The sequence below is a fragment of the Mobula birostris genome, chromosome 1 (assembly GCF_030028105.1).
Source record: "Mobula birostris isolate sMobBir1 chromosome 1, sMobBir1.hap1, whole genome shotgun sequence".
NCBI classification, from domain to species: domain Eukaryota; kingdom Metazoa; phylum Chordata; class Chondrichthyes; order Myliobatiformes; family Myliobatidae; genus Mobula; species Mobula birostris.
In genome coordinates, this window is record NC_092370.1 from 49,743,911 (window position 1) to 49,755,923 (window position 12,013).

Here is a 12,013-nt window from a genome sequence, read left to right on the forward strand (position 1 = left end):
TGGCATCAGTTTAGCAAAGCTGCACTTTTAAAATTCTCAACCCCCTATGGTCTCACTGATCAGTGTTGACTTTTAATTCATGAAGCTCACCAATTGAGAAGTTTTCATTGAAGAAATTATACTAATAATTTTATATTTTTTTTATATTTTAAATTGAGGTCCAATAGTGCTGTTCTTTGTCAGATTTTACAATCAAGTATGTAGATTTGTGCGTGAAGCATAAAGCAACGTTTTCCCTAAATGGAATGTCATTTTGTGTGCTGGAATGGCCGACAACACCCAGACCATTTCATCACCTTGTTGTCTCACTTATTATGCTTACAGAAAGAAGACATTGGTCCAGAGGAAGAGAGGAGATATCCTGGTGAGGTTACGATTCCTAGTCCTCAGTCCAAAGTTCCAAACAAAGACTCAAAGAAGGAACTAATTACGTGAGTTGCAGTACACCATTTATTCTCTATTTGTATGATGCAGCAATAAGCTAATAAAATCACAAAAACTCAGGATTTTTGCAGCATGGAAGGTAGCCATGAGGCTTGCAATCATGAAAGTGCAATCCAGCTAGCTCCATTTTCCTTCTCTCTTCCCATAGTCCTGCAAGTTCTTTTTTTGACTAACAGTTATGCAACTCAACATTATGAGTCTGCCTCTGTTATTGCCTTGCTAATAAATTCCAGTCTCTATCACTCACTGTGTAAAAGTATTTTCCCTTATGTGATTTTTGCTTCATTTGCCTACTGCCTTACTCTATGCCCTTGGCTCTTAACCCACCCTCAGTAGAAACAGCTTCTCTCTATCTAATGGCATTCTAATTGGTTGCATCACTGCCTGGTATGGAGGTGCAACTGCACAGGATCAGAAAAATCTGCAGAGAGTTGTAAACTCAGCCAGTTCCATCATGGGCATTCGTCTAGCTGCCATTGAGGATACAGTATCTTTAAAAGATGATGCCTCAAAAAGGTGGCATCCATCAATAGGAGCCCTCACCACTCAGGATATACTGTATACTCTTCTCATTACTACCATCAAAGAGAAGGTTCAAGAGTCTGAAGACACATGCTTAACGTTTTAGGAACAGCTTCATCCCCTCTGCCATCAGATTTCAGAACAGATAAGAAATCTACCTCACCATAATTTTGCTCCCTTTTTACACTATATATATATTGCTTATTACAATTAGTAGTATATTTTATGCATCGCACTCTACTGCTGCCTCAGAACAACGAATTTCACAACATATGTCATTGATATTATACCTTATTCTACTCTACCTACACTCTTCATGATCTTAAAAACGCTATCAAGCTCTGTCGTTCCAAAGAGAACAATATCAGCTTTTCCTAGTTTTTCCAAGTAGGTATAATCCCTCATCACTGGAATAATTTTCATAAATCTCTAAAATTTGAATCTGGACATTAGCTGAACCTTTAAGCTTATAGTTTTAATAATACTGTAATATTATCCTCTAACTTCTACCTTCTACTGAAATACACAGAGGAGGTTCCATGAGGGTTTTGTCCGGGCCTGTTGGAGAGTTACTTTAATGCAAGTGAGCATAATGTGCATACGCATTGCAGGTCATTGGCCTTTTTCACTGTTGTACACGTTGACTGCACATATTGTCTTCAGTTATGCCTGATCTACAAACAAGCCAAGCCTGCATAGTATCCAGTCTCATCTGGAAGTGTGGTGCTTTGGAAGCACTGTCATGAGCATTACTAGGAAGTGAGCAGAGGTCTAGCAATTCTATGCTGCATTGGAACTCATGGACTCAGAAAAAGTCAACCAGAAAGATAATCAAAGCTCTTGAATCCCAAACAACTCTCTTAGAATATAAGTAGATTGTCTCATCTGAATAATGAACTGAAATTTGACCTATTTGTTACATTGGAGGTGAAACTGCTAGTGTCTTTTTTCATGGATTCCCCAACAATTACTGTACACTGGTAAAACCTTCCCATTTTATAAATGCACCAGAACATACCCCTCCTTTTTGACTGTGCACTTGCATTAATGCTTGGTGCCTGCTTGTCCCTTATTTGCTCTCTGTTGTTGCAGTAGTGATATCAAATGTGTTGTGTACTACGATTGCCATTACCAATGTATGCGTGATGGGCTTCAAATGTTCGATGGGTGCTTGTGATCCATAGTTATATTTCATGGCTGACGTACTCAACAGCATTCACCAATCCATCCCACAAACCAGCGAAGGCACAAAAGACTGCAGATGCTGGAATCTGGAGTAACAATCTGCTGGGGGAATTCAACAAATTGAGCAGTGCTTTAGGTCAGAATCTTGCATCAGGTCTTAATGCAGGATTTTCACCCAAAACTTTGACAATTTCTTTCTTCCCACAGGTGCTGCTCGACCTGCTGAGTTTGTTAATCCTCCAACTCAATTCAGTATCAGAATGCATAAAACATTTTCATAAAGCTGAATTTAAAGACCATCAGTTCTTCATTTTTATCCATCTACCATTAGAACTTTTGTTCTGTTAATTCTTCACTTATAACACTTATAACCTCAATGTTAATATGACATCTCAAATTCTCTAGCCATCTCAAGGAAAATAACATACATATACAGTATGTCAATTTCTCTTTTCACTTCAACAACCTATAACATTCTAAAAAACCTATTTTGTCCATATGTCCTGGGAGTTAATTGGGAGAATTTGGAAGAAACTTCAAAAAGAATGCTAAAGTAATTTGAATTATGTCGTGAGCATGTATGCACACCAAATAATTGGCAGAAAGGTTTTGTAAAAGTTTCTAACTCAGATCTACAATGCTACAGTTTCAACATGATGTCATTGAAATCCAGTTAAATCAGGACTTTGGTTGTGGTTTCACAGGGAGGAATTGCAGAGAATTCTGAAATCAACATGTATTTAATATACAGATCATTTAACTTAAATTCCACTTCAATTCTGGAACTAATTTATGTTCACCATCATTTCATTAACAAATTGGCACCTATGTCTTCAGTTAAGTGTGCTTTTCAATGTTCTGAAACTGTAAATGACATGTTAAAGCCCATCTTACTGTTGCAGGTATTGCTGATCTGACATTATGTTCATGCTTGCGTTTTGTAGTTGCCCTACACCAGGATGTGATGGTAGTGGCCACGTAACTGGAAATTATGCATCACATCGCAGGTACGTGAAAACACTTATCTTCATATTCACCACCCATGAAAGATATTGAGTTAATAGAGTAAAACCCCCTGCTACCTAAACAGGTTTTATCATAATAACATTGTTATATATTGACTTTTACCCTGTATTTTGTTTATTAAAATGATAGGATTCGCTAATTTGCACTGTAATCCTTTCACCTATTTAAGTGTGTTAGGTTTGGTGATCAGTTGGCTGTGCTCAAGTTGCAAATGGAGGTTCCCATCTGCAAGGAAGCAAAAATAGTCTCATACTTGCAGTATCGAGTCTTAAACTCCTGCAAATGTCCGCAAGTTCATTTGTATTTCCTAGAACTTATGTAAAGTTACTGCATATTTTTGTTTCAGTTTTAAGAAAGTGAACATGCTTATATTTATTGGGCAGGAGTGCAGTTCAGATATGCTTGTATACAGTATATGTGGTTCTAAACTGTGGTACTGATGAACAAAGTGCAAGTTTACAACTTGCTTTCTCTTGTTTTCTGCTGCTACTGCTCTCAGTCAGTAGTGTGGTTAACTACAGCCTAAATTACATTGCAAAAATGTTACACAAATAAGCATAATTTCTCATTATGCAATCTGATGGCAACAGTATCATCTAAAAGCAGAAACGTGGCCTGCAGTTGGTAGCTAAATTAAACACTCCTCCCTTGTAGCTGTGTATTTGTCCTTAAGATAACTAAACTGCTTGCTCTGCTTATTCAACTGAACACACTATATAGATATCTGGGAACCGGAGTGCCAGAGCAAATACTGGAGTGGTTGTGGGGAAAGATATTGTTAAGCCTACATACAAAGACAGGAATCGAAAGGTTGAGCATGGTGGAACTAATGTTCTGAGTTGTATAGTGTATATTTCAATGTAAGTATTATAGGAAAGGCAGATAAGCTTAGGGCATGGATCAGCATGTAGATTTATGACACTGCAGCCATTGGTGAAACCTGATTGCGGGAGGAGGAGGGCTGGCAGCTCAATGTACCGGGGTTCCCTTATTTTAGATGTGATATAGCAAGAGGGATTAACGGGGGACGGGTGGCAATACCAATCAGGGAGAATGTCATAGCAGTGCACGAGGCTGGAAAGCTCATCTACTGGGGCTATAAAGGAATAAAAAAGTGTGACCATGTTAATGGGATTCTATTATAAACCACAAACAGTCAGTGGGATTGAGGAGCAAATTTGCAGAAAGATCGCAGATTGTTGCAAGAAATTGTTGGAAGAAAACATATGCTGTTACAATATGTGAATTTAACTTTACACATATTAACCGGGATTCCCATGTTGTAAAAGGGCTGGATGAGATAGAGTTTGTCAAATATGCTCTGGAAAGTTTCCTTAATGAATATATGGATGTTCCAACTACAGAGCTGTGATATGAGATCTCCTTTTAGGGAATAAGACAGTGCAGGTGACAGAAGTTTGTAGTGGGAACACTATGCATCTAGTGATCATGCTGCCATTAATTTTAATATAATTATGGGGAAGGCTAAGTCTGGTCCTTGGGATGAGATTCGAAATTGGAGAAGGCCCAACTTTAATGATATCAGAAAAGATCCAACAAGTGTGGATTAGGGCAATTTGCTTTCTGACAAAGCTGTATTTGGTAAGTGGGGGGGCCTTCAAAAGTGAAATTTTGAGAGTATAAAGTTTGTGTGTTCCTGTCAGAATAAAAAACAAGGGTAAAAAGATATAGGGAACTTTGGTTTTCAAGAGATATTGAGAAGAAGGAGGTGCATAGCAGATATAGGTAGGAAGGAGCTGGCTTTTACCACAGAGGTTTTTTGAGACTAGAACTGGAAGTTATGGGTTAAAAGGCGAAATATGAAATGTTTAAGGGAAAACTTTTTCACTCAGATGGTGGTGAGAGTGTGGAATGAGCTACCAACGGAAATAGTGGATGTGGGTCAATCTCAATAATTGAGAGAAATGAGAATAGGTACATGGATGGGAGGGGTATGAAGAGCTATGGTCTGGGTGCAGGTCAAGGGGACAAGGCAAATTAATAGTTCCCCATGGACTAGGTGGGCCGAATGTCCATTGATGGTATGAGTCTATTAAGCATGTTTGTGATTTTCAGTTTTTGTCTGAAGAGAAAAGTCAGATAGTGTTTTATTTTTATCCCCTCACATGATCCTATCACTCCATGATTATCAAAACAAAAGGTAAGGACAGAAATCTGCTTTTTCTTATATCAAATGTGTATATTTAATATAGAAATCAATGGGATTTAAAATAACAGAATACAACTCATTGCTGCTTCAATTCATGCAGGTCTAGCCAAAGAACTGAAGACAAATATCTCCCTCCAAAGTCTCATAATGATGACTCTAAGGCAAAGGCATTAACCCTGAGCTACTTCTAAGCAAACAGGGCAAAAATATGAAGAAATCCAGGGTTATTGCCCCACTAGTAAAAAAAAGAAAAGCAGATGGTATTCTTCTGATTATTTATTATGTGATTTCTTTACATATATATTTGGTTATGGGAAAAGTAAAATTTATGTAGGATTGACAAACAGTACTGATTGTTCTGGTGAAAGTGGAACTGCCTAACTTCCAGTACACACTCAGTAGCTACTTTCTCGGTACACCTGTACACCTGGTTTTAATACAAATATCTAATCAGCCAATTATGTGGCAGCATCTCAATGCATAAAAGTATGCAGAAATGTTCAAGAGGTTTAGATGTTGTTTAGAACAAACACCAAGATGGGGAAGAAATATGATCTAAACTGCTTGACTGTGTCTGCATGCTTTTATGCCATTCGGTAGAATGATTGTTGGTGCCAGATGGAGTGATTTGTGTCATTCAGAACCTGCTGATCTCCTGGATTTTCACGCATGGTCTCTAGAGTTTACTGTGAATGGAGCAAAAAAGCAAACAAAAAAAAACATCCAGTGAGCTGCAGTTCTGTGGGCAAAAAACACTCTGTCAATGAGAGAGGTCAGAGGAGAATGGCCAAATTGATTCAAGCTGAAAGGAGGGCAACAGAAACTCAAATAACTACATGTTCCAATAGTCATGAGCAGCAAAGCATCTCTAAATGCACAACATATTGAACTTTGAAGTAGATGGACTAAGCAGAAGAAGACCATGAACATACACTTATTCACCAATTTATTAGGTACAGGAGGTACCCAATAAAGTAGCCACTGATTGTTTTTTATATTGCAAATTTGTCCTTCCCCACAGCACAAAATTACATTACACTCAGAAATTTCAAAATGTATCTTTTTCCTTTGATTTAATATTTTAATTTTACTTTCTTTTAAAATTTAAACCTAAAGTATTTAAGGAAGTTAAATAATGCTGTATATTCTTATGATATGCACTCTGTGGCAACTTTTTGATTGGATCTACTGTATAAAATTTATATATCCAATGAAATAAGGAAAACCTAATATCCAGTTATCTGATTGGATAGTGAGAATCTGAAAGCATGGTTCATTGGTGGCAGGTAAAAGTATTGTATTCCTCTATCATATATTTTTTCTTGTTTATAAATTTGTAGTAGTATAAGAGAGATAGAATAATTAAATATTTTCTTTCTCTTGCAGTGTATCTGGTTGTCCTTTGGCTGACAAAAGTCTCAAGAGTCTAATGGCAGCAAGCTCCCAGGAACTGAAGTATGCTCATTTGTATAAATTTCTGGTATTTTTCCATTACTATTTTCAATGGCAGACTTGAATGATTGGAAGGCAGCATTCTTCAATCATTTGTAACCAAGAGTGTTTGAAGAATAATTCCTCTGCTCTGGACTTCACCAGAAGTTGAGCCATTTAGACTTAGATGGGACAACAATTCATTGGTTTTGTTCCCATCCTCTATGGAGGGAGAATATTAGCCAGGTTAGTACCTGGTTACTTGTGAGTGATGTTTTTGTTGTATGTGCTGCGTCTGGAAAAATGATGGGATCAGATTCAGTTTCAGAATCCTCATTACCGATTTGCCTGGAGTTGTGCACAATGGAGACTTGTGAGCTTCGAACAGTATATCCCACTACAGGTTACTCATTTCAGGGGAACTGTTGATGAAATAAACTGCTCTATTGAGAATGTATTTTGTTATCCACATCAGTGGTATAAGAACATGTTACATTAAGAATCCGCAAGTGCCTGGTTGTCTACATTTCTGTACATTTAATATTTGTAACCTTGCCAAGATTTCTGGGGAGTTATGGTACAATGTAGATTTAATTAATCACAGTGAAAGAAGACAAATGAGTGAAAATTAACCTAAGATCAGACTGTGCTTTTTTTATAACAGTAAACAAGAGTAGGAGGAGAAATTGTTCAAAGTATCCATCAGATTAGATGACATCAGTGAAACATGGACTGTAGGAGTAATGCTTTTGGTTGAAAACCTGTCAGCAGAAACATGTCTCACTACGGATGCTGCTTGCTTTGTTGGTTCAGGTTGTGATATATCAGCTTACAACCTATCATAACTCAACAGGTAGCTGCATCAGATACCAATCAAACTTGCAGTCATAGATCTCTATGTGACTGGTGGAGTGGTATGAACTTTTCACATAAAAAGAATAAAAGCTTTACATTACATTATGATATAATTTAGTTAACAATTAGCAACAAAGAAAATATCTTTCAGACTATGCCTAGACATTAGTTCTCTCTACTGTAAAACCTTTATTGAAAATCTAAGGAGGTATGTTTTCAAGATACGAATAATATTTTTGTGTTTAATAGTGATGCCATCTATGGTGACTGTATTCCTGGTTCTTACTATAATCGCCATTTCCAATTCCTCCATCCTGTAAAATAGCCTTAATTTTCAAGTCTAGTATTGCTGTTCCTAATTGCCAAAATATCGTAATGAAATAAAGTAAACACAGTTCCTTGAAACATCCTCATGCATTTTCTCCCACATTGCTTGCAGCACTACCTAGAAAATTAATCTCTAATTCCTGGAGTCCCCAGGACAATTTAGCAAGATTGCCAACTCTAGAGTTTGGCATTGAGGTGACAACTGTGCAAAATGTACCAGAGCTGCAGGTTTCTTCAAGGCCAGCTGAAAGCAGGCTATGCAACAATTTACACTAATTTCTAATTTGGCTTCTCTTTGTTGAGGAAAAGTCCATATGATTGGAGGTTGTATAAGACATTGGGAGGTTGTATAAGACATTGGTGAGGACAAATTTGGAGTATTGTGTACAGTTCTGGTCACCTAACTATAGGAAGGATATCAGTAAGATTGAAAGAGTGCAGAGAAGATTTACTAGGATGTTGCCAGGTGTTCAGGAGTTGAGTTACAGGGAAAGATTGAACAGGTTACGACTTTATTCCTTGGAGCGTAGAAGGAGATTTGACAGAGATTTACAAAATTACGAGGAGTATAGAGTAAATGTGAATACGCTCTTTCCACTTAGATTAGGAGAGATAAATATGAGAGGACATGGCTTTAGGGTGAAAGGGGAAAGGTTTAGGGGGAACATTAGGGGGAACTTCTTCACTCAGAGAGTGGAACAAGCTGCTATCTGACATGGTAAATGTGGGCTCACTCTTAAGTTTTAAGAATAAATTGGACAGGTACGTGGATGGGAGAGGTCTGGAGGGTTATGGACTGGAAGCCATTCAATGGGACTAGCAGAGTACTGTTTTGGCACAGACTAGAAGGGACAAATGGCCTGTTTTCTGTGCTGTAGTGTTCTGTGGTTCTAAATGTGATTTGCCAACTATTGACGATGGTTTGCTATGATTTTAGCAGTTCACCGGAAGATCCTTTGTTGTTAGATGGCAACCAACAAATACACTAAAAATCAGATTAAGTTTATTACACAGTACAGTTTTCTCAACATATTTTTCCTTTATTACATGAGGTGTCCAACGCCTGGTTGTGATGGCTCTGGCCACGTGACTGGAAACTATGCTTCACACAGAAGGTGAGTTTGGCAATAAGCTGAAAGAAACCAGGGTAGTAATTTAAAGGCCTGTTACTTCATTCTGAGTTTATGATCAATTTTATCTTCTAGCCTTTCTGGATGCCCAAGAGCTAAGAAAGGTGGAATTAAGCTAACACCCAGCAATGATGACAAAGAAGACTCAGAGTTAGTGAGGTAGGATGAAAGGCTACACACTGTTATTTAAAAATTCTTCCCCTAGGTAATGGCTTTTTTATACAGTATATAGTGATGTAAAATTTGTAAACTTTAGGCATTGCATAAATGATCTTGCTAGTTCATATTAATTCAGTGGACGTTCTTCCATTTGTATCTGTAGGTTTTGAATGTTCATATAGTCTTACAGCATAGAAAGAGTCCATTAGACTAATCAAGCCTGGAATAGAGCCTTCAGATCAACCCCCCACCCTTCCAATTCCTGAAATATTCCCCTGTGCTTTCCTCTCACATGTAGCTTTTACTGACCCTCCGATCATCCCACCTTAACTTCCACATCCATTAGGGCTAATTTACAGCAGCTAATTAATCTAACAAACAACACATCTTTGAGATTTGAGAGGAAATTGGAACACCAGGGGAAAAGCAACATTGACTACAGGGAGAAAAATTCAAGTTCCGCCTAGAGGGTTGCCTCCAACACCTGTCCTGATGGACTCAGCTGTGAGAGGCCAGCCTTTTAATTTAACCTCTTGACATCCCAATCTGAAAATACAAGCAGCAAAGTGCAATTTCATCACCAAGGAATTCTATAGTCCCTTCAGAGCTGTTATCAAAGATGAAGATAGAGAATGAGGAGTGGTACCTTGTGTAGAAATGGAGGCCAATGTGGCTTTATGCTCCTGTATGATTGTGAAGCAGCAGACGGTTTTGGCTGTGACAGTATGGCATGGTAAGTCGAGCTGTGTTTGAGACAGATTTGGCAATGAATGAAATGAATGTGCCATGTGTTCTTGGCAGTCTAAAATTCAATTATATGTGATTATTTCTCTTGCACCTATTAGCAATACATACAAAGCGTTCCATGGCAACTTAACATTTAGTACAATGTTATTTAAACCATATCTATCACAAAAAGGAGAATGAGTTTCTGAACGTGACCTGACTATGTTGTTGAAGTGTTCATTGATAATATGGTTTACCACACTGTGTTTTTGTCTGTCTAAGGTGTCCAGTGATAGGTTGTGATGGGCAGGGTCACATATCTGGCAAATACTCATCACATCGGAGTGCATCAGGGTGCCCCTTAGCTGCAAAAAGACAAAAGGAGGCTTCATTGAATGGACCCCAATTTCCATGGAAATCTGGCAAAGCAGAAGGTACAACTTGCCCCACACCTGGCTGTGATGGATCTGGTCACATTAATGGCAGTTTTGTCACCCACAGAAGGTTAGTATAGGGGCATCCTTCTTCTTACCACTGTAATACAAATTCTCTAACATTATAACCATATTAGTAATGTAAGAACCCAGACTGAAGGATTTGTCCTGCACTTTACTATGCTGTACACTATCAGCTAAACTAACTGAGCCCAGCTCCTTCAACTTTCAAAAAATTGATTGTCGTTTATAATATTGTTACCAGTGACCACATTTTTTTAAATAACACATTTTATTTGTTTAGCATCTAAGATATGTGTTAAAATACAGATCAAATGGAAAGAGGACAATGATAACAAGAGGTAAACTATTATAATCCAAAAGGAGATATGTTTTATGACTAATATTATTTTCTTGTGAATACATTGTATTCACATGTTAAATCCTTCATTTACCTTTATTAAATACTTATTTTAACCTGTTTGCTTAAATAAATTAGCCAAAAACATGGTCCATTTTAGATGAACTAAAATATACTTTTCTCTTTGAGTCCTGTTGAAAGGGCTCAGCACGAAAACCTCCACAGATGCTGCCTCATTTACTGAGTTACTCCAGCCTTTTTTGTGTGTTGCTCTGATTTTCCAGCATCTGCAGAATCTCTTATGTTTATAAATTTTCCTTACTTTTTCTTCATTCTGTAATAACAGAATAGAAATCACTGATGCTGATATGATAGGTGAATCCTTAACGTGTTTCTATGACATTCTTACTGTAGGTCAGTTACTTCAATCCATCAAGCCACAGTAAAACGGAATATCGTCCAGTTGCATCAACCAATTTACATTTGTTTATCTGAATAGTAATTTCTAGCTTGAAGTCACTTTAATTGGATTTATATTTGGCATCATTGGCACCTTCTGATTAAAAAGCATATGTGTTTTGTTGAAACCCCTGCTTGATTCAAAGTTACCTGTGTATCTGTACCTCAGGGCTCAGCACTTCAACAGACATTTTACACACCTTCTTTAAGTTGCTACCCCAAACTAAATTTGCTTCATGAAATATGGATAGAAAATGCTTATTCTTATCATATTTTTATATTTCCAGTTTGTCAGGCTGCCCCCGAGCTTCCCTAGCAATGAAGAGAAGCAAACTCTCGTGTGATGAAATGATGACCATCAAGCTCAGGGCAAGTAGCGGTAAGAACACAATCAAATGACATACAATAATACAATTCAAATCAGTTTGTTTATATTAGATTAATTCCTTCTTCATACTGTTTACATACATTGGGTCCTATTGCAATCTAGAACTTTAACAAGTAAATTATCTCTGTTTTGCAACTTCCTGTGGGTAAATCCTGTGGCATAAAATTTGCTTATTGAATTTTGCTGCACTTTTATATTTTATTGAAAGCTATTATTAATTCTTGCCTCAATTGGCTTTGCTATCATATGGAGTCACGTAGCATGGAAATAAGCCTTTTGACCTACCTCGTCTATGTCAACCATCAAACATCCATTTACACTAATTGTATACTTCTCCCATTTCAACCTCCCCACATTCCCATCAACTTCAAAGATTCAAAGTATATTTACTATCAA

The 12,013-nt window shown here is 37.4% G+C and overlaps 1 protein-coding gene across 1 annotated transcript in view; it reads left to right on the forward strand.

Moving 5' to 3' along the window:
- Nucleotides 1–12,013, forward strand: part of st18 (ST18 C2H2C-type zinc finger transcription factor) — a 136,312-nt gene that overhangs the window by 96,471 nt on the left and 27,828 nt on the right. The window contains exons 11-17 of the mRNA XM_072244117.1: nt 325–431; nt 3,096–3,158; nt 6,734–6,802; nt 9,013–9,075; nt 9,166–9,249; nt 10,258–10,479; nt 11,517–11,608. Coding sequence (XP_072100218.1) covers nt 325–431; nt 3,096–3,158; nt 6,734–6,802; nt 9,013–9,075; nt 9,166–9,249; nt 10,258–10,479; nt 11,517–11,608 — 700 coding nt within the window. The remainder of the gene's footprint in view (nt 1–324; nt 432–3,095; nt 3,159–6,733; nt 6,803–9,012; nt 9,076–9,165; nt 9,250–10,257; nt 10,480–11,516; nt 11,609–12,013) is intronic.